The sequence below is a fragment of the Camelus ferus genome, chromosome 1, assembly GCF_009834535.1.
Source record: "Camelus ferus isolate YT-003-E chromosome 1, BCGSAC_Cfer_1.0, whole genome shotgun sequence".
In the NCBI taxonomy this organism is placed as follows: Eukaryota; Metazoa; Chordata; class Mammalia; order Artiodactyla; family Camelidae; genus Camelus; species Camelus ferus.
Window position 1 is genome coordinate 24,740,427 of NC_045696.1, and position 27,028 is coordinate 24,767,454.

The 27,028-nt window shown below is 36.3% G+C and overlaps 1 protein-coding gene across 3 annotated transcripts in view; it reads right to left on the reverse strand.

Annotated features, from left to right (window-relative positions):
- LOC102517628 (multidrug resistance-associated protein 1) overlaps nucleotides 1-27,028 on the reverse strand; it is a 77,228-nt gene that overhangs the window by 13,178 nt on the left and 37,022 nt on the right. For all 3 annotated transcript variants that reach the window (XM_032477363.1, XM_032477362.1, XM_014558555.2), the window contains exons 14-21: nucleotides 25,660-25,827; nucleotides 24,355-24,517; nucleotides 19,301-19,376; nucleotides 12,520-12,580; nucleotides 11,853-12,072; nucleotides 5,982-6,136; nucleotides 3,923-4,078; nucleotides 679-878 (exon numbers count right to left, since the gene is read on the reverse strand). In XM_032477363.1, coding sequence (XP_032333254.1) covers nucleotides 679-878; nucleotides 3,923-4,078; nucleotides 5,982-6,136; nucleotides 11,853-12,072; nucleotides 12,520-12,580; nucleotides 19,301-19,376; nucleotides 24,355-24,517; nucleotides 25,660-25,827 — 1,199 coding nt within the window. The remainder of the gene's footprint in view (nucleotides 1-678; nucleotides 879-3,922; nucleotides 4,079-5,981; nucleotides 6,137-11,852; nucleotides 12,073-12,519; nucleotides 12,581-19,300; nucleotides 19,377-24,354; nucleotides 24,518-25,659; nucleotides 25,828-27,028) is intronic.

Genomic DNA, 27,028 nt, shown 5'->3' on the forward strand with positions numbered 1-27,028 from the left:
ATTAAGGAGTAAAATCAATAGCTACTTTTTCTTTTTCTCACTTAGAACTCAATCAAACATAGGATTGTTGCAATGATGATAGAGTAAAGGATTTCTCTGCATAAAAATACACTTTACTTTTTTTTTGTAGAACTTTGTTTTAAAATTTAATCAATTTAAAAATCAAAAGAAAGAAATACCAGCTAAATGGTGTATTTATTTTAAAATCCCATTGGAAAATCAATTACCATTCTGATTACATACATTTTTTATATGATAAAGTTAGTCTCTAAAAGTTAAAATGTGCCCAATGACTATTTAATATTTTATTTTCTTCTGTATGTGAAATGTATAACCTCAAATTCAAAATATTATAAATTATTTTATGCAAATAAAATACATTCTACAAATATAGAGTACAGCAGAGAGTCATATCTTTGGTAATTCTAATAGCATCCTATATAGCCTTCAAAAATGTTGCACCTTATTCTCACATAAAGTAGCATGTACTTTTCATATGGATATAAATAGGTATACTTTAACTTAAAGGTACATTAAATACTAGAAATCCTTAAGGCTTTAGTTTTTTTTTTTTTTTTTGAAGAGTGTCATTACAAAACATTCTTCCTGTTTAGAAGTCAGTGAACAAGATACCCAAGAAGAGACTAGTCCTGAACTAGGTACATGGATATGACTTACCTGTTTGAAATCACGTTATTGTAGAAACAGACCAAATTCTCATTCACCACCTCTTTGTTTTGCTGGATGAACCTTTGTTCATGTCCAAATGCCCTGATGGTGGGCACCCCCGAGAGAGTCTCGCTAAAGTGGGAAATGACAGGAGAGCGTGATGCCCCTGCCAACCGCCGAATCTGCCGAGAGCTCGCCACGTAGTATCTCTATTGGGAAGACGGAAAGGTGTAGCCAAAATTGGAGAGATGTAGCCAAAATTACTTCAGTCGTTTGAAAACGGCAAGACACTTGTGTATTGGGTTAAAGAGTGGCCCCCAAAAGTTAAGTTCAAGGTCTAACCTCCAGGACCTGTGAATGTGACCTTATTTGGAAATAGGATCTTTGCAAATGTCATTAAGGATCTCCAGATGAGACCACCCTGGATTTAGGGTGGGCCCTGAACCCAATCTGAGTGTCCTTATAAAAGACAGAAGAGGAGACAACACAGACATAGGGAGAAAGCCCTGGAAAGACGAGACTGGACTGATGTACCTCCGAGGCAAGGAAAATGCCAGGGGTCTCTGACGACCACCAGAGACTAGGAGAGAAACATGCAACCGACTCTCCCTCAGAACCTCCAGAAGGAGACAACCCTGCTTGCTTCTGGAATTTGGACTTCTGGCCTCCAGAACTGTTTAGAGAATAAAATTTCTATTGTTTTAAGCCGCCAAATTTGTTACGGGAGCCCCAAGAAATGAATGTACCTTTGTAACAAGTAAAAAGCCCCAATTCTGGACAGCACAACTAGAACAAAACTGGGCAAAATTTCACTTGAATAATGCTCTCAAACAACCGCTATTGACCTACTGTGGGAAAAACTCTACATCATATGTAGAAAGCGTGGCCAGGCAGTTAACACATTAAATGAAGGAGGCTGACCAAAGGTACAAACAATAATATTTTTGTACCTAAATATAATTATGGAAAACAATTTTCTTTCTTTATTTTTTTCTCTACCAAAAAAAAAAAAAAATCAATACAGCCACAATTATAATTGGCTACTTCCCCTGTGACTTGGGCCGAAGACAATTGGGATGGGTGGAGGCTGTGGAGAGCAGGAGGCAGTGTGCCCTGAGTTAACTGGACCATCATTCACCAGCCCCAGATCATTGCTACAAACTGGAAATGAAAATCAAGAGTTGCCACATGTTGCATTTTTTTTTCAGGAAAATCTTTGGATCTGGAATTTTACATAAAATCCCTGATGTGAAAATGTCTTCATTTTGGTAAAAACACTGAACAAGCTAAGAAAAACATACCTGAAGCTACACGTGGGCTGTCAGCTTGCAGTTCACAAGCTCTGCTCTGTGCTAAGTGCTCTGGAGAAAACAGAGGATTGTGCATCCTGAGCCTGCGAGGAGACTTAAGAGATCATCATAAGGGAAGTTTCATATAAGTTCAGTGAACTGTAGAGACTCCGGAGTCCTTCCATGAAACTGTCCAGAGCACTGAGTTTAAGAACCTTTGATTTAGATCATTGCTTCTCATATTTTAGTAAAAATCACCAGGAGGATTTTAAAAACACAAGACGTTTGGGCTCCACCCTGAGAGAGTCTTTATTTCCCTCCAGCTTTATTAGGAAATGATTAACAAACAAACAAAAATTATACATATTTTGGTTATAAAATATGATTTTTTAAAAGAGGTACAATCAGAGATTCTGATTCAATAGGCCTGGGGTGCAACCCATGGGTCTAAAGCAAACCTCTTATTTTACAGGGGGAAGAAAGCCTGGAAAGGGAAGTGATATGCCAAACACAGGAGTCAGGAAAGTGACTAGAATTGAAGGCTCCTGAATCTACACCCAGGACTCACCCTATAAAGTTTCCCCTAACAAACCATGGTTTCTAGACTCTTTTCCAAGTTTAATCACCCTGTTGTAGTGTACCAACCACAAGACTATCATTTGTGACATTAGTTTAGTTTTGGTTATGTTTTGTGTTTAAGCAGATATAACTGACCCCCAACATCATCCCCCAATTTCTTGATTTTTTTAAACTATAAGACATAGTGTCTGCCCCAGAGGACTTACAGTTTCATTGTGGAGACAACTTTTGATCTACCAAAAAACCCCAAAAAACAAAACAAAACAACAATAACAAAAACAACCTATAATACTAGCAGTATAATAAATCCGTAACACTTAGATAAGTCCTATCCCTTTGCACTATTTCGGTAGGATGCTTCACACAGAAAATGGAATATGACACAGGCCACGAAGGGTAAGTGAGATCCAGACAGGCAGAGAGAGCAGGGACAACACAGGAAGTAGAAAGAGTAATGGTATTGTCGGTGTAGAAGTGAGCAGATGATTAATGTTCTGGTTTGGGCCAATTAAACGCCAATATGAATTTTTAAACTTAGGTTTTGAGAAAACATTAACTACAAGAACTGCATCCTTTTGTGTAAATAGCCTCAAAATACTTTTATATTTAATTTAGGTATGTGTCAAGAAATTTCATTTTTATACTGTAGCCTCACAGTGACATAATTTTGAAATTCAAATTGGTTGACCACATTTTAATTGGAATATCAAGAAAATATAAAGAATAATAAACATGAGAGATCTGTTTAGTTTTTCCGGTAGTAGTTTGGGTAACAGGGCAAAGAGGCAATGTCTGTTTCTCTCTTGAATATGTAGGCAAATTAACTTTCTGTGAAAATGTAAACAACATCTAAATTTAGTGGTGGCCATAAAAATGTACAACTCAGTTCTCCTGCTGTAGGGAGCAGAGCTAACTGAGAACCCAGATGCTGCCTCTCTAAATGCACTATGATGTTAGTACGGAGGACATTTTTCCTACATGTTCTCCCAGTAAATGACAGCATGGCAGGGATGCTCAACAGGCCCATTGAGAGGACACATGGAGACATCCAATGGGCAGTGTTGGCTGTGGACTTGCCATTCATCCAACCAAACCTTTTTTGAAAATATTCTGTAGTCCAGCGCTTTTCCCACCCAATCCTCTTCTTTCTCCTTCTCCCTTACGGGGAGCAGACCTGCATCACTGTCAGGCTCACCCAGCCTTCTGCCACTCCCTCTCCTTTGTCTTGGATGGGCATTTCCCCAACAATTCTCTAGTACTCCTAATCCTTTCCTGATGTCTGCTCCTTGGAGAACCTGGACTAACAGGCAGTTTAAGTGGGTCTAAGACTACATTTGACTGTGAACTTGCAAGTAATTAACACACATAAAAATCCATGCACTTACTTGTATAGTGAAATAGAGGAAAACCAAGGGAATAACTGCCAGAATGAAGAGTGGCAAAGCTCCCACAATGACCAAAATTGTTCCGACAACATCCAATGTACAATTCACCCAGGTCCGTAAGTAGTAATGGAAACGTATATCAATTATAAACATGTCCTAAAAAATATGATATCAGGTCACTTTATTTTTAACTTTTCATGGTTTAAAATGACGGGAAGAAGACATATATCATTCAATGTAAAAATTAAAAAAAAACATTTACCCAGATGTGACAATCTGATTATTAAATGTCTAACTATGTGACTTTTGCCCTTCCCAATCTACTCCCACATATATCCCTACTGTGGTCAGCTATAACAATTAAGAGGGTGTTCTAGTAATGAGATATCTATGATCAAGTAATTTGTATTTCCCAGTGACAACTACATGGCATTTAATTTATATGACTGAAGTTAGACTCTAGTTAAAACACAAAAAGAATTCAAACCCCAGTAGTTGTGTGTTCAGGGGGTACTGGCCTACCATTATTCACTGCCTAAAAATTGTAAAATACTCCTGGGCCATTCCTATCTACTGATAATACGTTCAGTGACCTTCTTGGATAGCAGGATCCTGACAACATTAGAAGAAACAAGAAAAGAAAATAATCTTCATTTACAAAATAAGGATTTGAAAGATGGAGGTGGACAATGGGAATGAGAGAAGGTCATGCATCAATTCACATGTGACTTAATCAAAGTTATGTTTGTGGTTTAAGACATGACCTAAGAGATCCCAGGGAAGAGAAAGATGTCTAAACTTGAAGGGATGGATTACCCAGTTCAGGACAAAACTGACATAAAGAATGGAGATGGAATTTTATTAATTCTCAGTCTTGCTTTGAGACTTCCCTGATTGTCTTATATCTAATAGTATAAGACCATTATATTCATATATAACTTCCTGCCTGTGTTTAAAATATATCTTCCAATATTCTCATCTGTTCAAGACCCAATCATTTGTCATGTTATTGTATAAAAATGAGAGCTGTTTAGTAAGGTCATAGAGAAATGTCCTGGGAGAGAAAGAACACTGGTGATCAAGCTCTTCTATAAATTTTCAAGGAACAATGCAACATTGGTATGATTAGGCAAGATTTAATACTTCATCAAGCATTTTTTATGCTTGGTACTTTCATTAATATTTTCATGTCTTATTTTCATTTTCCACATTCCACACAACATTTTTTCATAAATACATAAATATATTGCTATATTTTAAGGTTATGGTTATGTAATGTCTAATACAGGAAACATTAGCAATATGTAATTATTGAGCACTTAAAATATGGTTACTGCAAATTGAGATATAATGAAAGTATATAATAGAAACCAAATTTTGAAGACTTTGTAGGAAAAAGTAAAAAATTTAGTTAATAACTTTACATTGATTACAATTTAAAATAATGCTACAGACATTCTTCATTAAATAAAATATTTTACTATAATTGATTATTTCAACTGTATCTTTTTACTTTTTTATTGTGGTTACTAGAAAATTTAAAATGACCTATGTGGCTTGTGTTATATTTCTGTTGGACAGTGCAATTATAAGTACTTAATAGTAAATACATGGGGAAACCCTACAGATAAACAGATACTCTGGGAGCCTCCAGCCATTCCCCCATTCACCATAGGTGAGTTGACAGCTTTCTTCAAGGCAGAATGCTTAAAACCCAGGCATCTCCATATAGACTTATATTTTCTTTCCCTTCTCAGCCTAAACCACTGATTCTCAAACTAAATGTGTGTAAGAACTGGAGTTGTAGACACCAAAGCACATACACTTCTTGGATTCTTTCAGCAAATTTCAAGGTTTATTTCAATTATGTGTGTCAGATGTGACTCTGTTATACATACATAAATGTCCTGAGAGTAAGAAATAAAATAACAATGAAATCTATACTAAATCTAATCCCATCTTCTTAGAATGATATTTTTTTTACAAATGAGATTATAAGGTACTAAACATGGATCATCATTTTTAGGCACGCTATTTAAGAAGGTATGGCTTTACTTACCTTGGTGAACCTACTGATGATCTGGCCTATGGGATTGGTTTCAAAAAACTGGAGCGGGAGATGCAGCACATTATCCAACAGCTGAGCATGCAAAGTTCGAGAGGCAGCCAAGGATCCCCTGGTCAGTGCATAGGCTCCAGAGCAAACAAAGAGACCTAAGCAGAAATTGTTATCAGGGACATAGTAACATCTTAAAGCAACTTTATATTCTCTCTCTCAAAAGATTGCTTACAATAGCATCTATTTTTTAATGGAAAACTCAAATATCAAACTTAAAATGTGTAATTGAGGACTAAAATAAGTATAAATGTAGATGGTGCACTGAAAATAAATACAGACGCTCTGATGGGTTATCCAAGTGGGGGATCTCCTTACTCATGAGCACAGGTTCTAGAGAAATGCATAAAAGAGAAGAGATCAACCAGGTTGACAGAATTTTAGCAACCTATTAATTTTATGATGTCCTGAGGGACAACGTGGTGGTTGCTGGTGCTGCTAACCAAACAATTTGTTTTCCTGGCTTCTAGGTCCATGGTAGAGTTGCACTTTCTGGCCTCCGTGTGACTGATGGGACCAAATGAATAGTTCTGAACAATCACTGAGGAAGAAACAGCACATAACACTTTCAAGCAACATACAGCTTTTAGCTGTCGATGTTAGACTTGCTAAAGCTCCCATTCCCTTTGCACAGTGCCTGCCAACATTTAAGATGGTGGTTGGAGTGCTTCTTCACCCTGAGCCTCTAGAATCAGAAGAGACCCTTTCCTGACCTACAATGGACAGGTGATATGAGTAAAGAATACATTTTTTTTTGGCCTGTTTAGCTGCTGAGATTCATTCTTGGTAGGCGCATTGTTCTTGAAAAAACTAAAAAGTCAAAATATAAATAATAAACATGTAGCTTTACTGGAAGAGGTTGAAAAACAGTTCTTAGTATCTACTGACTAGTTAGCTGTGTCTGACAAAACCTGACAAGAAAGAGTCAAGCTCAGAAAAGAACTATCCAGGTGTGTAAGAAGAAACGAAAGGACAAAGAGTCTCCAAATTGGGGAACTTTTACGGCTAGAAGAAGAAATGCTTGGTTACAATGATTAGTTGAAGGATGGATATGTTACTCAAATTGTTTAAAGAGTAATTTCATGGATTCCTATGGAAGGAAGTTCTTTGAAAGAGAACATTGCCATCACCATGTGAAGCCTGAGAATTAAGCCAATGAGTAAAACCAGTAGAACTGATAAATAAAGAGTAGTGGACACTTCAGTTGAGTCCCCAGATCAAGTGTGTTTAAAGATCTGTGTCTGGACTTTTCCATTTGGGCATCAATACATTTTGATGTTATTTAAGCCATTTGTTCTTGAGTCTTAAGGGATACACAACTGCTCCATTAGTCTCTACTATACAGAACTGTTAATAAAATTGTGTTGCCAACGTGATTCTTGTTCCTTTGCAGGTGTGTTTAAAACAAAACAGAACAAAAATGGTTGCTCTTGATGACCTTAAATTCTTTTAGCTAGTTCCTTTACATTTTAAATAACACCACATAATGCTGTTTAATAATTTCTTATTCTTAAATATTTTCTATTATTTTCTTACCTCATTCCCCATACTTTCTTCCTCTAGACCTTCCCAAAAAAAGTTGCCCTTTTTTCCTCAAATATTCAGTGTTTACATTACTACTAAACACACAATATTCATGAAGAACATAAAATTTATAATGTTTGTACTGCAATTTTTCCATATGCTTAGTTTTCTATCCAACAAGGACTAATCTATTCACAAACAATTCAACAGTCAGCAAATCTCTTCTGAATATATTCAAGCTCATCAGATATTCTATTATTTCTTTCATCCTATTTAGCCCCCTCCTCCTGCAACACAAAATACTCTTGGAACCCTCTGTCTTTCTGCTCTAAACTAGAAGGGTTGTGGGAACAGGCTTTTGTACGTTCAGTTACAGAAAATGCTGTTAAATATTATGTATTTGATAATTTTCATCTGCATTTTCTGTACGTCTTATTATGTGGATGTTGAACGTCCTGGATTATTCTTCTGATTTTTTTATTTATCGTTTGCTATCTACATTTTTGATGTTGTACAATTATCTGGGATAATTTTCCCACTTTGTCTTCTCACATTTGCACAATCTTCTTAAATTCTTTAATTTTTTCAAGAACTTTCTTGAACTTACTTCAACACAATCTGCACTTGCTTTGTGGATACAATATATGGAATATCTGAAGATATATTTTTAAGCTTCTCTTCTATTCAAAATATGACTGTTTTGCTTCTGGGCTCCTCTGCCATATTTGTTGGCTCTTATTTATACTGTTGTACTGTTGGCTTGATTAAGATGTGTACCATCCACCATTATCAGTTTAAATATGTGAGATAATGATATAGTTAATTAACAGAGGTAATTGATATGGCTTTCTTCAGCCACTGCATACATTAACTTCTCCCAACATTTCTCTCCTCTGAATGGAAGTTCCACTTAAGTGGGTAAGTGCAACACTGGAAGTCTCATATGGGGATCCAGACAGACATGTAGGCTGGAGCTTCTCCAAAAGCCACAGAGGGAGGCTTTCTTCTACATATGTCACACGCATTGATAACCCTAATTTCCTCTTCAGACAGCAGATTTCTAGTTTCCATCATATTGCTTCTCTGCCAGTTGCTATAGACATCGAGAGGGTGGTGGTGGGTATTGTAGGAGAGGTGATGGGCCAGCAGGACATGCTCTAGTGAATTACTTTGATTACTTCCACACAACTCAGTCCCCCTCTCTGTACCTGCTTCCCCGGGGCTAGACTGAACCTCTTCCTGTTCTTTCACAGCTTCACCTAGTGTCTGTTCCTGATTACAGGTTCTTCTACTCATGGTTATCAGTATAATCGCTTATGTAGAAAGGAATCACTCTGAAATCTCCTGAATCCTTTACTTTTATATTTATTCACTGCCATTCTGGTGTAATTTTGTGAGGCAGGCAAAGGAAATGACTCCCTCACTTGTCTTAAACTGGAAGTAGCCATGCATTCTCGCACTTTGAAAATAAGGCACCTGTATTTTACACATTGGGTTGGAAAAGGAAGCTAATGGTGAGGCAGAAAACACAATAGATTAGGGATGTTCAGAATGTCCTAGACACTCTAAAGCAAATACCTGGGAATCAGCAAAAAAAAAAAAAAAAAGTTCAGGGCTATTTCTTTTTCAGAAGATAAGGCAAGGTCTTTATTACTGTTATAAAATATAGATGCAATGTTTTCTGCTTCAATACTTCAGTTTTGTTTGAATGTTAGCCTTCTATATTATTCATAGCAAGCCTCTGGTATTAACATGTGAAAATATTGTTTATGCTTTAAAGCTTGAATAAAAAAATGTGAGCTTTGATGTCAGTGAATACAGCCTGCTCTGGATTGTACCAGGTTCCACAAAATGTAGCCGTGGACTACTGAAAAAACCAGAAATTATAGATTTTCATTTCTTAGGCTCACCTTATTTATTAATAATTTAAATTGTATTTACTAATAAGTCAAGAAAAAATAATTTTTTAATGTGAAAATTTTTAAATGTGAAAAAAGAGAAGATTTCTATCCTAAGATTGCAGACCACTGCAAACAAAAGGTCAACTGGAAAAAAAATTTGATTAAACTGTACATAATCTATTACCTTCATTACAAAATACTTCTATACCTATTAATAGTTAATTAAAGGTAAGTCTTCACACAGGTAAGATTTTGAATACTAAACTTGCATACCTTGTCTAGTATAGGAAAGGTATTTGTTTACTTAAAATATTCAAAGAATATTGGATCTCCCTTAAAACTGCAACATGAGCTCACTGGATTGGTCAGAATTTAAGCCTCATGTGTACATGTGAATAGACACGGATACAGAGATGTATACATCGATGCTTCTTTTGTGCTCAGCGTTCTAGATCCCTGTAATCTACTTTTTCCTCATTGAGTTGCAAACCACAAGGCCAATAAGCTGACTCACTGATTCAAAAGCAAACGCATTCTAAGTCCTTACATCTCATTTTAGTTATTAACATAACATCTCTTTCCCCAGTGAATGTTGTTAACAATATGACCAAACACACATAAATTTCTCTCACAATATTTGCTTACTTTCTGATGGAGACACTACTTATAACAGTAGTATGGTCACACAATAAAAAAAAGATGGGAGAGGAGAAAAGAGAAGGAAGGCCCTAACTAGGTTATGTATTTTTAAATTTTATCTTCATTTTCTGTTACCAAAATTTATATCTCTGTTTTCCCTTACACATGTCCTTAGATAACATGATTTCCACATAGATGACTCCATTATTTTCTTATTTGAATTCATCATTCTCCTTCACATTGTCTTCCTTTCTTTTTATAAACACACCCAAAAAACTGTCTCTATTTTATAAAGCTTCCCTTTAAATGTTCCATACTCTTGGGTACTATAATTTTGAGTATCTTTCTTCTTACTCTCGTATTTCCTAGCTTCTTTGAAGGACAGTATGTATCTCCTCTGCCTACTGGGAGGAAAACAGTGAAAAAAAAAGTAGAAAAAAGGCATTCACATTTCCTATTAAATGTGCCCCAAATTGAATTCATCCTTTCTCTGCTCTACCAACTAAGCCTTCCCCTGCCTTTGGTTTCCTTATTTTTGTCTTCACTGTTTTCCCAATTACTCAAACCTCAAAATCATGAGTGATGCTCTTATCTTCTTACCCTCAGATCAGCAGTTCTTATAAATGCTTTCACTGCAGTGCCTTTCCTATCCATCCCTTTTCTTCAGTCCACTGCAGCTCTCTGACTCTTCCTCCATTCATACCTTATTTATTCAGTCCTCCTATGTTCCCTACCTCTTGGTTAGCACTGGACTAGATGCTCTGGGTGACATGAGATAAATCAGCCAGAGATCTTTCTGTATTGAATTATCTCCCATTTAGACTCCTGAAGATACTTGATTATTCCTTCTCTACTAATCTCAACTTCTCCCTGACCTCTAGTTTTAGTCCTGCCAGTAAAAATAAATCCATCTTTTTAATCACTGCGAATTTATTTTTAGTCTGACAAATAACTTCAATTGTGTCACATATTTTCCCTCAAATTCTCAAAGTTTTCCACTTGCCATTCCAGCTATCATCTCCAGCACATCTCCAAACTACCTCCCACCTCTAGTTCCCCTACTGCCATATCAATAACCTGGAGATTACTCAAACTGGCACCCTCACTTTGCCCACTCCCCCTCATCTTCCCCATCCCTGTCTTTACTCACATCTTTCTCTACATCTCACCTTCTCTCCCATGTGATCTCCATCTGACAAAATTCAATCCATCTTTTTAGTGTCATCTCAAATGCCAACTATTCCTTGTAGATTACCTTCATCTCTCAACCAAACATGGTTTTCCCCTGCTCTAAATCCTCACAGTGTTTTCTTTTACTACTTCTATACAATTATTGCTTCTCATATAGTTTTAAACTTTACCTACAATTCAGTTTTTAACAACCTCATTGATCATAACATCAGTCACAAGCCTCACACAGAGAATGAGCCTTTTGAGTCCTGAATGATTTAACACACGGAGCTTCAGTTTCCTCAGCTGTAAAATGGGGATAATAAAACCTTTCTAAATAGTTACTTTCAAGATTAAATAAGACAAATTATTTAGTGTGGTCCATGTAGCGGACACATTCAAGTTTTTGTTTACTTTCTCAAATATGGCAAATTAAAAATATATGCACTTGAATTGTCCCAAAGTATTTGAAAATTATGATACAGATTTTTTTTTTAAAGTAAAATGATGCCCTATGCTTGCATCTGAATCAATTAGGTTAGAAAGAGAAAAGAAAAACAGCTGGACTTTTTTTTTTAACCTTGCATTAATCCCAATAATCCATAGATGTTAAGTCTATTGCTTCTTCTTTGCTTCCATTCTGCAAAATCACTCATGTGCTTTGCTTCTTTAGCCCAGTCACTCAGCCACAGATGCTGCCCGATGCCCACCAAATTCTGCCCTAGGTAAGTGGCCACATTCAGCCACACCCAGAGCCAGCCGAAGGCTCGGAGGTACTTCAGAATGACCGAGAACTTCACCTAAAGGCAAAATTGATTTTAAAAATGTTACTGCACTTAAAAGTCACATGAGCTTGATTTACATCCTACTCTGACATGTCCTAAGCTTTGTGATCTTGGTCAGTTTACTAACTCTTCTAACCCTCAGACGACTCATCTGTAAACTGGAATAATAACAGTAGCCACCCTATAAGTACAAGCGAAGTACCTGTGCAGTCCTGAGTACCAAAAAATAAATGCTCAAATAATGTTAATTACTATCATTAGTAAACAAGTTTATACATAGCTAGATAACATCCAATCCACCACTGTAATGTCCAACAGCTCCATTTAATGTAGTTTCTTCAAACTTTATATAGCAAACCTCTCAAATTCAATGAAAAATATATAATATTTATTAACAATGCAGTGTAATCTTCTATATTTCAGTGGTTAATAACAAATAACATTAGTTATTCTGGTACTTACCCCTCCAACAGGAACTGTTTCTTTTTTCACTGAGAACTGTTTTCCTTGATTCAATAAAGGCCTGATAAAGCAAGATGATGTACATTTTTTAGGTTTAAGATCTACAAACACTTTTTTTTAAGTTATACTCTCTCAACCACTTTGTTGAATATTCTTCTACTTTATTAACAGCAACCTGACTTGCCCTGATAAGAACATTGTTCCTTTACTGTTCTGGAAGGGAGATTGTTTACTCTGCCATACCCTACATTTTTAGGGCCCCACATACTTTGTCTGATTTTTCACTGCTGCTTCTAGATAATTATCCTTCAGACTGGAGCCAGATCCCTAGATGGTTTGAGTTAATGCCATCTGGCTGTACCATAATCTTTGCCTCCTCACCTACTTGCCTCCTGTCCCATTAGAAGACTAGCATGAGGCTAATTCGTCCCACTTTGTTCTGCAACCACCCTGGGTGATGTGAAAACTTACAAGGACAATAGTATTAAACTCAATCTCTTCTCAACTTCATGACCATACTTTCAGAGTCTTCTATCTGCACTCTACATTGGCCATCAACTTTCATGACCTTAAACCATGAATCTTGTTACCTGGAACTAATTTAGCTTTGAAAAGTTGAACTATTTCAGTCTCTGGCTGTAACATAACTTCTATTTCTAAACTGTACATCTGAATTACTCTCACTACATTTGGCTTTTATTCCATCTAAACTCCCAGTTCCCAAATCCAACTTTCTATCATCCTTCCTTTCTCGTATGATCAATGATCCTGGGTTACTTAGAATATTCCTGGCTTTAGCACTGACTGTCCCACATTCAGGTCCTCTCAGTCCCAGACCCTCTCTCTATTCCCTTCATTATCCAGCATTTACTCCATGGTTACATTTTCATCCAAACTGCGGTAATATTCGAACTCTTGGCCCTGCGTTCCTTACATTAAACTTCCATTGTTAAAACTCACAAGTCAGTCTTTGTCACACTTGCTCCCCACCTGTGGAGTGCTGCTGCAAAAGATCATAAAGCCCTGCAAATTGGCTCTACCATAAATTAGTATCTTCCTCCCACCTGCGCTTTCAATAGTGTCTAGAAATTCTTGCATCTTTCCCAGAAGGGGCCCCTACATGATGGAGAAAGTCAATGCAGACAGGGAAGTCAGTCACGGCTTATCTACATTTATCTGCATCTCCACCAACATTTTCTGATTCTCTCCTCGGATCTAAGGACAACCTTATGATCTGAATTCTGTTCTGCCCCATTTTATCAAAACACATTTATTAACTCTAGTGTTTCTACAATTTTTTGTCAATAAGTCACTTGACAGTGCTTATTAAAATGGCAGATTACAAGATTTCTCCTCTAGAAATCTGTCTTTTAAACAAATGATCCAAGGGATTCTTATCTTAAGGCAAATCTGGGAAACCCCAAATTGTTCCCTCTCTTTTCTAATCTTCACTTTCTTCCCTTCTAGTGACTCCTTCCTGTCAGCCCATAGAGAACTACACAGTTGTCTCATCTTAAAACCAATGCCATCACCACAAAAACAATTCTGCTCTCAGTTCTGTGCTCAGTTACCATCCTACTTCTTGCTTGCCTTCTCTAACCAAGCATCCTTCTGCCAAATCACCTGCTTCTCAAACTTTCTGGCACCTGACTGAAATCATTTCCATCAACAACGCCTTGATGAAATAAGTAAAACACTTACTGCTGATTCCATGGGATACTTTGAAAGTTATTTCACTTGAACTCTCCATGGCATTTAACATCACTGACCACTCCCTTGTTCCAGGGACCTTTCTTTTTACTTCCCTACCATTGTGCATTTGTGTTTTCTCCCACCTCTCTGAGCCTCTATTAGTTTCACTGTCTTCCCTTTAATGCTTATGTGTCCTCAGGCTCCATTCCAGTCATTATTTCCTTTGTATGCTCCACACTCCCACAATCCACTCCCACAGTTTCAATACCCTTCTTCTTCATGGGTGACTCTCAGACTGATTTCTCTAGTCCCTATCTCTTCCCTGAGCTCCAGAGCCGCACAGTAAGATACCTACCTGCCATCTACTTCATCTCTGCCTGTTTGTCTCAAGCATGCCCTGAACTGAAGCAGCTATTTCCCTACCTTCTCCAAAGCTTTCTGGGGCCACAACATTTCCTCTGCCTCAATCTTGGCATATTTCCAACCAATCACCAGACATTTGTCAATAACTCTGAACTTGTATTATTGAAGAAATATTCAGAAAATACTGAACAGCATGAAGAACAGTAAGGACAAAGGAGGGAGAGGTAGAGAGAAAACAGAGGAGGAAGAGAAGCAGAAGAAAAACTGATTCATAATTCTACACTCCAGAGACACTTCATGCTCTGTCTTTAGTCTTTTGTTAAAGCCTTTTCTCCCTGTATGTGTGGTATCATAATTCAAATGTTGCTCTGTAACTGATCTTTAATTAAAAAAAATTACCAAAAAATTACACACAGTCTTTGTAACTCAATATATAATGAACCTCAAATATTATTCTATAACAGTATTATATTTTATCATACGCAACATAATATTTTATTATTTTACTATATTAAAATTTATTTAACAAAACCCAAAGTTATAGTGGTTGCAGTTTTTTCCTACTTTAATTACTGCTGTAATGATCATTTTTTTCACATCTTTCATGGTCCCTTATATGGAAATAGAAACATAAGGTATGATGAATTCTAAGTATTTTGATATTGATATTTGATATATCTAACATCAAACTGACCTCTGGAAATTCTGGACTGCAGTACATATCCCCACTTTTCCATGTTTCCCATTTTACTTATCAGAATAAGCAAAGTCTATATGATCAGTTCAATGGTTCTTCCCTTCCCGTATCTGGCATTAGTGTCAAGAACCATTCTGTGGGAGGTTGCAGCACGTGCCCTTTGCAGGATCAGCTTCACCATCAGGAAGAGATACACTATTTAACAGACACTTTCATTGGAATAACTCCTGGTATATGATTTGGGTTAATCACTGTCATCATCCTTCAAGCCCTTGGCCTGGCTTCTGTTTGGATAAGCAAATTTAGCATTGGTGTCAAGCCAAAAAATTAATTCTCAATGTAGCTGGATATAAAATGCTATGAAACCCAACTGTTAAGAGGGAATTGAAGCATCCTAATGAAACACAACTAACGAAGACCAATAATTTACTGGACACTATACAGGAGGGTGTTGCTTTCCCAAACCACAGTGTTATTCATTCTTTTTCTACAAAAATACTGCATTTGGTCCTGGACATACTGTTGTGAATAACAGGTTTTATTCGAATTTTTAAAGAGCAAATTATTTTATACTGGGAGAGAAGTTTTAAAAATATCTTGTTCTGTCCTTCAGAAGCCCTAGGGAAAGTTGGCACAATTCCCTTCTGCATATTTTTGTATAAGATATATAAAATTAACATACTGAAACAATTATCCCTGAACCAAGCTCACAGTTGCAAAGTGTAGAGTATGTGTGGGAGGACTGTAGTGATTTAATAGAGTCTGACATGAAAGCCAGAAGGGGGCAGTCTAGATACTAAAATAGTATTTCCAGTTTATTTTATTCAGGGAATAGTAATAAATGTTTAAGGAAATAAAATAATATTTGCGATATAAATCTAAACCAAACAAAGAAAAAGAAAATGTTGAAACAGTTCAAGTTATTTTGGTCCCTATTAAAAAGTCAAACTAATATTATAAAGTAATTTTAATTCTTAAATTTCAAAGGGAGGGACTCTCAGACACGATTCAGTCCAATTCCTTTCCTTTCCACCTCCCTTCTTCTGGGTAGCTAAGTCAGTTGCCCCTTCCATGAGGAAGATTGTTTCTCTATCTCTGTAAAGAGTCTCTAACTGATGTAAAGTTCCTGCCTACTTGTATCTTCCAATATCTAGTCTATCTTGATTCTGCACAAATTGGAAATAACTGGGTAATTAAAAAAATAGAAAAATTAGATTTAAAATCAGGAAAAATTTCTCCATGTAATATTATCTTACCAAATAGTAAAGGAGATAAAAAATGAAAGCTAGACTAGAAAATCGTATAAAGAGTGATAAACCAGAAAATACATGAAAGTAGGCAGATATGAACATATTTTGGAAAAATGAAAGTAGATCTCGGATTTCTCAAACATAAGATTAAAAAAAAATTGATTACCATGACTAAAAACAAGAAAAGATCAGCATAGGGGAAATTCATAGACCTCCAATAACATTTTTGTCACAGTCATCAAATAGTAAGTTTGATGCTGGGTTCTGTTGAGCAGAACATGCCATATCAGAACTGAGGCCATCTTTCGGATGCACTCCTCACTGCAATAGTAAGTTGCAGAATGCTGGCTCCAGTACGAGCCTCCACAACCTGAGGAATGTTTAGAAACCGGTTCTGTAATCAAATCTGTAATCAAATGGGGACTGGGGTTCTTTTTTCAAGAAGAAATTTTGTAAAAGCAGTTCACAGAAACTTTAAGAGGTTTAATTTAGATATGACTAACAGTGATTTTTATAAATAAGAAAAAAGTGATTTACTATTGAGGGAAGGGTATGATTATGTTTACAACAATACTTAATGATTTTTAAGTTTTACGCTTTTAAGCAAGCTACTTATTGAATGCACAGTGAGACAATACACAGCTGAAAACTCTCTTTATGATTTAGAGATGTGTAGATCCCACAGCACACAAATTTCAAAGTCTGCTTCAATGTTTTTGGATTTGATTTTCTTGGAGATCCTTAAAAACTGACAAATTTAAATGAAATGTATTGTTATAATGGTAAGAGAAAAATAAAATAAGTGGTGGATTAAAAGTTCCTTGAGTGTTCTTTCAGTCTCTAGTTTGTTATTCATCCCTTTAAAATATTTCTGGAACACCAGCTCACATGTCATTATTATTCAGTGTTTAGTTGAAGCATGTTATTTAGATGGCAGTACAATAGTGAACAAATTGACAAAAATTCCTGCTCTTATAAAGTTTATAACCTAGAGGTAAGAGAAAGACAAAATAAAAGTAAACAAGTAAATTTTCCAGTATGCTGATAATCAATAAAAAATTATGGGGAAAAAAACATGGAGGGGTAGAAAGTATTGTGATATAAAATAGGGTGGCAAAATAAATCTTCATTGATGAGATGACATTTGAGGGAAGAGCTACAGAGGGTGGGTGAGCAAGCCATATGGATATTTGAGAGAAATATACCCCCAGCAGTGGGATCAGAAAGTACAAAGGCCCTGGGGTGGGAGCATGTCTGGTTTTCCATGAAGAGCAGAGTCAGTGTTGCTGGAGCAGAGCAGTAAGATGGGCCTCAGGAGGCTCTGAGATCAAAAAGGTAAACAGGTTCATGACCTCCAAGGCTTTACAGGTCATTGTAAGGACTTCGGATTTTACTCTGAGATGTGAATCTTTTGGAGATTTGGGGCAGAAAAAGTGACATGATTTGACTCTTATTTGTAAAGCAAACCACTCTGGATGCTATGTTACAAACAGACTGTACAAGGCAAGGATGGTAAGACCTGGAAGAAAACAATTAGAATAATTCAGGTGGGAAATGATAGTGATTTGGACAAAGGGTAGCTGTGAATGTGATGGGTATTGTTTGAATTCTGGATTATTGGATATCTGAAGATAGAGCCAATGGGATTTGATGATGAATTGGATGTGGAGTAAGAGACAGGTCAAAGAACTGTGTTGCTGTTAGCTGAGAAGACTGCATGAGGGGAAGTATTGTATGTGGTGTGGGAAAATCAAGGGTTCTGTTTTGATCATATAAATTAGAGGTATCACTTAGACTTTAAGGAGAAAGGTCCAACTCCGGGGTTCAGGGGACAGGTTGGTCTGGGAATATAAACCTGGGGGCATTACTGTATAGAAGGTAATTAAAGCCATGAGACTAGATGACAACACAGAGACAATAAAGAAGCGAAGCAGCCCAAGGTCTTTATGATCAAAGAGGAATAATTTAGTTTACCTCTTCAAACCTGGCTAAATTTGATATGCACACAAAGCTGCGGCCCACAACACCCACATCACCCACACATCCATAGAAATAGCCAATTCTTTCAGAAAAAAGTAAATTCAAGGTCCATTCTTTTTATTCAAGGTCAAAACTACAAAATTCTGAGCTGCTGGATCCTGAAATGCTTGCTTCCCTTACAGCATTTTAACAACTTTGACCAGTGGCCGGCTGCTCCCTATAATTCCAGCCACTTACTTTTTAAATCACTTCCTGCTACTATTTCCTTTTTTCTTTCAATCTCCTGTTTGCAACTGTTGTGTGGGAATAATAGGGCAAAGAACTGATTAGGTTAACTTGCTTCAATCACTGCTCATTTTAGTCACTTACAAAACTAGAAAAGAAATATAACACAACAGAATCCAATCAGGGTCAAAGCTTCATTACTTTTATTTCTCTTTCACTTTCTCTTACCATTCTCTCCCTCCCTCCTCCCCTCCCTCCCTCTCTCCCTTCCTCTTGTTTTTCTAAACAGATTCTTTTTGGAGATATTTTTAGTGCACACACACATACACACAAATCAGAGTAGATTTCTTCTACTAGAATTTGGCTACAAATCCCTGAGTTACTATTTTTCCCAAACTAAGTCACATATCTCACTTAAAAACTTAGATAAAACTGTCTAACTTTATAGTTTAAAATCTGGAAACCACTAAGTGTATTTTATACCCATTATAATGTACAGATCCTTTTTATAGGATGCATTTTAAATGCTAAGAAGTGAAATTAATGCTAGGCCTCCTATTATCCCAGTACTCACCTATCATTTTGCTCCAGGGTTTGGTCTTTCAGTATAGTTCTGGAGTTGATTACACTGACTTGCTTTAAAGCATGAGCTGGAGAGGAAGATGGTGAGTACTTTTATATCCATAAAACACACAATGCACAAAATAGAGAGAAATATGATGAAAGATTATACAAGTTAAAGAATTTCTTGTGTTCTGGATCCATGGGTATACTGGAAGCCCTTTCATTTTCCCCATTATTTCCCCTTCACCTAAAATTTCTTGTAATGTCTTAATAAAACTAAAATTTCATAATGCAAAAGCCTACAGAGAAATTCTTTTTTGGACGTCAGGGAGGAGTGCTCATCTGTTTTGGATCTTCCACAAAGGGGTTAAGTATTTGCCCAAGAGGAACACAACTCTAGTCTCTGAAAGAAAAATGCAATTTCATCAAGTTTTTTTATAAAAATGTTATTATTGTGAAGATTATTACAAAAATACAATGGTAAATTCCTCAAATTTCTGTCATGTTCTTACTAATGTCACTAATAACTAATTATAGCTTTTTCTGTGGCAGGCACTGCTCTAAAAGCTTTACAAATACTAACTCTCATTTTTTCATAACTACCTCTGTTAAGAAGATACTACAATTATCATTTTACAGTCCACATTTTAGGGATAAAAAGCACAGAGAAGTAAAGCAGATGACACAAACCAAAGCCACTTATCTAGAACTACAAGACTGAGGTTCAAGATACTGTTAGTGAATTCGATGGGAAGCTTCTCAGAGCTAGGAAGAATTCTGTCTGTTTGTACAGTATAATACTTAAACTCCTTGAATTTCAAATTTTTTATCTTTAAAAGGAAGGGATTGGACTTGGAGATTTCTCAGGTCTCTTATATGAATTCTATGCTTTCTTATTTCTAGAAGTAAACATCCAGCCCTTAATGGAAGAACCTGATTTACATCAACCACTTCTGTGAAAATGGGATTCCATGTCTCACAGAATGAGAATTCAATTTGGAGATATTTCAGCCTCCCCGGCCTAAGGCACATTTTCTTCTTTATAGCTGATAATAATAATACTAAATGTACAATGTATAGAATGTGTTCACATACACTATACAGTTGGAGTGCCAAAATGAACTGGTAAGATAAAAAGACTAGGTAAGCTTACCCTTATTTTGTAGGGAAAAATAAAGCTCAGATAGGGTTAGTGACTTGCCTGAAACCCAGTTGTCAAAGAGACAGAGACAGAGAGAACAAGAGTGTACTGAGCCCCACGTTCCTTCCTGTCTTTCACACTAAGTGTACTTGTTCCTATAGGTCTGATACACTGTTTAAGAGTTTGATTGGCGTTTGTCATGAACACTGTTTAAGAGTTTGATTGGCGTTTGTCATGAAACAGCAGCAACAAAGATTCAAATTCTGCAATTTAACAATCTGTCTTAACTTGTGCAATCCTTTTGTAAAATCAGGACGAAGAAGCCTCAGGAGGTTTTGGAAAGAATCAAGTAAATGTAACACTTGTGAATCTATTGACATAATCAATGCCCAAGCCATCCTACCTGTCATCAGTAACATTAATGTGGGTAAGAATTAGCCTAAGTCTAGGCTATGAATATATAAATTCATCTTTAGTCTTCGTATCATTTTTCATAAACCCTTTTCTCACCTCTGATTGATTGTCTTACATATATTCCCATGAGGTAAGACTTGTAGATTTTTCCCATGAGGTAAGACTTGTAGATTTTTCAGAGCTACATGCATTTTTAGAGATCCAGTGTGTCTAAACCCAAATCATACTGTGAACTCTGCTTTTTCTAGTCATCTAGTTTCAACTCCAGTAGTGAATGTGAGAATGATAGGAAAAGAAGAAAAATTGTCTGTGTTATAAGCAGTGTTGGGGGAAAAGGAGTGATAAAAATATGCATTGTTCACTTCCATATCAGCCACTAGGAAAAATGGACCTAGTTCAAGTTCTATTTTATTTTTCATAAGTGAGAAGAACCAGAGAAGTTAGGTCATTTTTATGAAAACTTGTATTAGAACCCAGGGCTCCTGGTTCTAACTTTTTCTTCCACAATGTTGTGCTGACTTGTACTCCCAATTTAGTGTCGTATAAGTTAAAAAGAATTTTTAAATAAAAGAATTATGTACCTTTTAAAGGAATTTTTGAACAGAATCAAGACCAAAAAATTAATTATAATATATAAACAATAGATAACAGAGAGATTTTAGAACTGAGGGTCACACTTCTCAAATCATACTCCCTGTTCAGGGAATCCGTTTCTCCTAAATCCTGATAAAAATGCTCTCAGGTATAATTAGATGTTTTTCCTTACTATTTATGCAAATAAGAAAAAGGAATTTCCCACGGGGACAAGAGTGCACCTAACATCTGTGGGAACCGGGGAGGAGTATAAATGAAGGCCTGTGTGCCACATTTCTAATTATTTAATAGTCACAGACGGAACTAACAGATTCATAAATAAGTTCTATAGCTTACCCTGGCACACATGCCTTCCAAACTACTGGAAGGCGAAGTCCAGGTGAGAGGGCTTGGAGCCCTGAGAATTCCTCTGGGGATCATGGCAGACCCGGGTGAGGGGCTCCGAGTCAAGGCACTTGTGGCTTCTCTTCCACCCCAGCTCCAACCTTCACCATGTCTGTGAATACCTCAGTGACACGCCCAGGCTCTGCCAAGCCCCCTCCAAAAGAAAAAAACAAAACTCCTTAGGCCAAAGAGTGGTGAATGCCAGCAGAGCAGCCTACCTTTGGGAGGGCAGAACTGAAGAATAAGCCTAGGTCCCTGGAATAACCCTAGGTCATTTGGGCAGAGATTATGGGACCCTGAGGACCTGGAGTGGTCAAGGAGTGGGGGAACGGGAAGAGGACCTCTGATGGGCACAACCCCTAGGCTTTGGCCAGAGAGCCAGCCAGGGAAGGCAGAGCAGAGGCTCTAAAACATGGAGTACAGGACTGGGGCACACTGGCCCAGGGCTGAGGACAGTACTGCAGGAGTGTGACACTGAATGTAAATGAGGTTGAAGCTGTTGTCTGGTACGCTGTTTTATATCAATTTTATATCAGGTAATCTATTTTTGTCTTGCTCTATGTGGTCACTAATAAAATTATACTATATACATCTGGCCTTTTACAAATTATCTATCTATCATTATTATGAGTAAAGTAATTTTATGGCTGCTTTTAAAAAGCCTTTACATATATATTTTTTATTCAGCATCCAAGAAATCAAAACTCCAGAAATATTCATTTTTGCAAACGTATTCTATTTCTAGTACAAAAATTGCCACTACTTACCACCTTTCTGAATTTTAACAGAAAAGATACAATATTGAAGTAATTAGAAAAAGTTCAATTTATATTTTTCTAACTCTTGCATATTTCTGATGGCAAGGTAGTAACATCTATTAATGTCAGCACAACTTCAAGAATAACACTGCTTTCCACTTGTTACCACAGAGGACTTGTGTACACAGACGATATATCAATGCAAAGAAAGCATGATGTTTGTGTCCAAAGCCAGAAATTTAAACAAGAGCAAATTCCACAAATTTCAAAAGTGAGTTTCATATTTTATGGTAAATTAAATTTTGAACGTAAAACTTACAGACTGCCTGCTTTTAGAGCTGTATTTTCCAAAGTAATACAATTTATATTTCACTTAGCCTTTAAGATAAGTGGGGGGAAAAAAATACACTGGCTCATAGCATTCCAAGTCATCCCATTAATTGAGGAGACAAACTTCTGTGGAAACAAAGGAGGTAGATTCACTTGTTTAACAAACAGCTACTGAGTACCTACTAGTTGCCCAGCAGGAGGCTACCTTAGTGCTGGGGCTGGAGACCACATCCTCATTCTAGCCCGAGGAAACACTCACAGACACAGCTTTCCTACACTCTAAACATAAATTATTACTTAGTCTGAACAAACAGGCAAGGGCTCATTTCCAAAATTGCTGGCCATTAAGAAGAGACAAGGTGCTTCTTTTATTAAGAAGGACCACAGCCATCTGATGATGCATCAGATATTTCTGAATGCATCTCCATATAGAGTATGCGAATTTGAAAAAGGAGTGTAAACAAGGAATAAAAAAAATAGTAATACAAACCTAATGTGTATTAGCTTAGAGAAACACATCAGCAGAATGGCTTTGTTTTTTGATTTCATGGCATTAAAATACTAAATTGCAGCGATCCTGTTAAAAAGATCATATTTTATTGACCTTTATAATCCAGGTAAAGTGTAAAGTGAATTAATGGAAATCAGTTCATGTAGGAACTACTAAGACATAGGTCTATATTTCTTCTTTTTACCCTGAAATTATGAAATAGTTCACTGATTTTACAGGCATTTCTCAGTGGTGTTCTGGAAAGGAATAGGGCAAGGATCAAGATGGTGATCTCCATGAGAAACCATCTGTAGCTGGAAAAGAGATCCAATGTTCAGAGTTGGGAAATGACTGGTCTCTGGGATATTAAACTATTGCTAGACTTCAAACATCCTTTTGTCCTAATTAGATAACGATCAAACCACTTCATTTACATAAACATCTATGAATTTTAATTCAAAATACTAAGACTATAGTAACAAAAGTTAGTAGTGAATAAACTCAATTGTTATTTTATAAAAGTTAGATAAATATCATGCCTCCTTGTCATTTTTCAGATTCTTTTTCTTTTGTTTCTCTCCCACAACATGCAGTAATACGTTTTAAATATTTATTATTTATTTGACATGGATTTATGCTCCCTGTTCTTAATTTAAAAGAAAGTAGAATGTTTAGACCCATTATATTCTAAACCTGCCACAGAGCATATAAATCATCTAATCTCTTATTTCATAGATGAACAGACCCTGGGGCATAAACTTTTGCTTAAAAGACCATAGATGAGGCAGATTTTTAGCTGGTGTGTCCCAATGTACGTGCTTCCTTTCCAGAGAAAGAAAGATACCCAGCTCTTGACTCAAGCAGCATGAATGAAGTGAAATGCACAGCGAAAATCAGGCAGTTCCAGTGGGTAAGCAGACTGTACCTGAGGTTGCTTCTCATTGTATCCTCACCTTGTTCTTGACCACTGAAGGCCTGAAGCAAATTCGCGAGACTTAGGGGTTTGGACAGCAGTTCCTGGTATGTCCCCATTTGCGCTACTCTGCCACTTTCCATCACAACAATAAGATCCACCTGTGGTAGAAGTGCGAGGTTGTGTGTCACTAAAATTCGAGTCTGAAAAACAAAATGTTTTATTCCTTGGGTTACAAAAAAAAATGGCAAAAATAACCTATTTTTAAGAGAGCTGCAGTCTTTTGTTTGTTTTGACTATTTCAGAGAGTAATTCTTGGTAGGCACCAATTTAAGGCAGCATATATATATTTTACAATAAATGATGATACACTGCTAGACAAAAGAATAGTTGGAAAATGTTTTTAACCTGTTGTTCAGGTATTCTTTGTTTATTAAAAATGAATCCATTTTACAACAAATTAATAATCTCATACCTGTCATTCTTGTTTCCTTTTTCTAAGGTCCTGTAGCATTACAAAACCATGCTCAATTAAAGTCATAATTCACATTGTTTATTTTTAAGTCTTTGTATATTATTTATATATACACATAAAATTGAATGAGAAATTTTATCTTGGGTTCATTTCAGTAAGTAAAGACATCTGTCTATTATTTACTTAGGTATTTATTTTACCATTTTATATATTCATTTCATTTTTCCAGAGTGCTCTGTATTAGAAAATTAGAAACACATATTGTGAAAGAATGAGTATGGCTTTGTGGTCAGAATGACTTTTAAAAATCTCCATGGTTCTTAAGCTAAGCAGCTGATATCAAGCCATTTTGAGCATCAAGTTTCTTCATATGTAAAACAGGAATAATACAATGCCTGTCTCAGAGATTTGCTATAAGAACTAAATGAACTAATTTAGTGTCAAACATGATATGCCCTTGACAAATGTTAATTCCTTTCTTCTTGGCTTCTTCACAAAACAATTGATTGTTATGACTGCTGTTAATAATATCAAATTTTAAGTAATAATAAAATAATATATTGTATAAAAGTGCTATTCATCAAAATACCATTTTTCAAAATAGTTAACTAAACTAAAAATAACTCATTTTGACACACAAATCCCCTTACAATATGGTATTAGTCAATGAGGTAACTTGGAGTAAACTTGTAAAATTTTTAAAATATTCATTAAAGTTTGTCTGTAAAAGAGCAATATGACATCCTATTTTTTTCATGTGAAATTTGACCACTTTGCTTCAACAGATAAATAAAATATTAGAATTTTAGGCACAATGCTGTGCAGATTACCCTCTCCCCTTCACAGAAGCAGAAGTGACGCTCTGACTACCTTGTTTTTCAGTATGCCGGAGGACCCGATCACTTTTTCAAAAAGTTGCTTCCCAACATGAACATCAACTGCAGACAAGGGGTCATCCAGGAGATAGATGTCAGCCCCACTATATACAGCTCTGGCCAGACTTACTCGATGCTTCTGACCCCCACTTATATTCACGCCCTGAAAATGAAGAAAAAAATAAATAAATAAAACCCAAGACTAGAGGGAAAATGTGCAAATTTCAAAGCACATATATTTATGTCCAAATTCTCTTCTGCAGCAGACATAGGTAATAACTCAAGACCAACACTCAAATCTTTCTTTATCCTGAAATTCCAAAGGCCTCTCCCTCCCCCTCTATTTCCTAGTGCTAATAACTCGTGCAAATTAATAGATATATCTACTTTCTTTTAATTGCTTGCTCTCAAAAGTAGATACTAACAATTAAGGAGAAAAGAATTTTCAATTTCCTAGCTCTGAAAAGTCATGCCTGTAGAATATTAAACTAGAGTTTTGGCTGCCAACCATATACTAACACCAGTGATCATTTTTAAATTGACACATAGGAAATTGAGAATAATAGCTAAATTAGCAAAGCAGTAATAAACATGCCCTATTTTCTTCTATAGAAAGATTAGTACAAGTCTTGTTGGCAAAAGTACAATTCTAAGAAGCAAGAATAAGGAACATACATCACTCCATGTGAGAATTAAAGTGGACATGTACAGCCATGTATGGAGAATTATGGGGCAAGGCCTAATTTACTTGATTTATTTTATATTGAGTGTTTACAGGGCTGGTTTAAAAGCTCTTCATGCAGCACAGAACTTAGCCAGTGACCTATAATTGTAAAACGCCATTGCTTCTTTGCCTTTCTCATCCTCCTCCTACTCAACAATTATCTCCTTTGTATAACTATATTCTGGGTGCTATGCTAGCATTTGAGATTTAAAGATAAATGAAACTGGGCCTCTGTCATGGAGAGGTCACATTTTAGCAGTGCAGCCAGATGTGAAAAATATATACAAAGTAGTATGATACATATACATATGAGTATATGTATATGTGTATGTGTTTGTGTATGTGTGATGATAAGAGCCACCAACGCATGAGTTTGTCATGAGCATTTAATAAGATAAGTGTAAAATACTTAGGGCAATTCCAACACCGAGTACAGATACAATCAACGTCAACTATTATCACCCAGTCACTCCTCTCTCCAATCCATCCTCTGACTTGTCATCACTTATCCTTTTAATTATATTATCATCTTGCTTAAAAATCTTGGATGCCCACATCTCCTTCTTCCCAACATCCATAAGCAACAGCAAATCCCTTAGGATAAGTCTAAGATACTTGTATTCTGGAATTCACACACTTT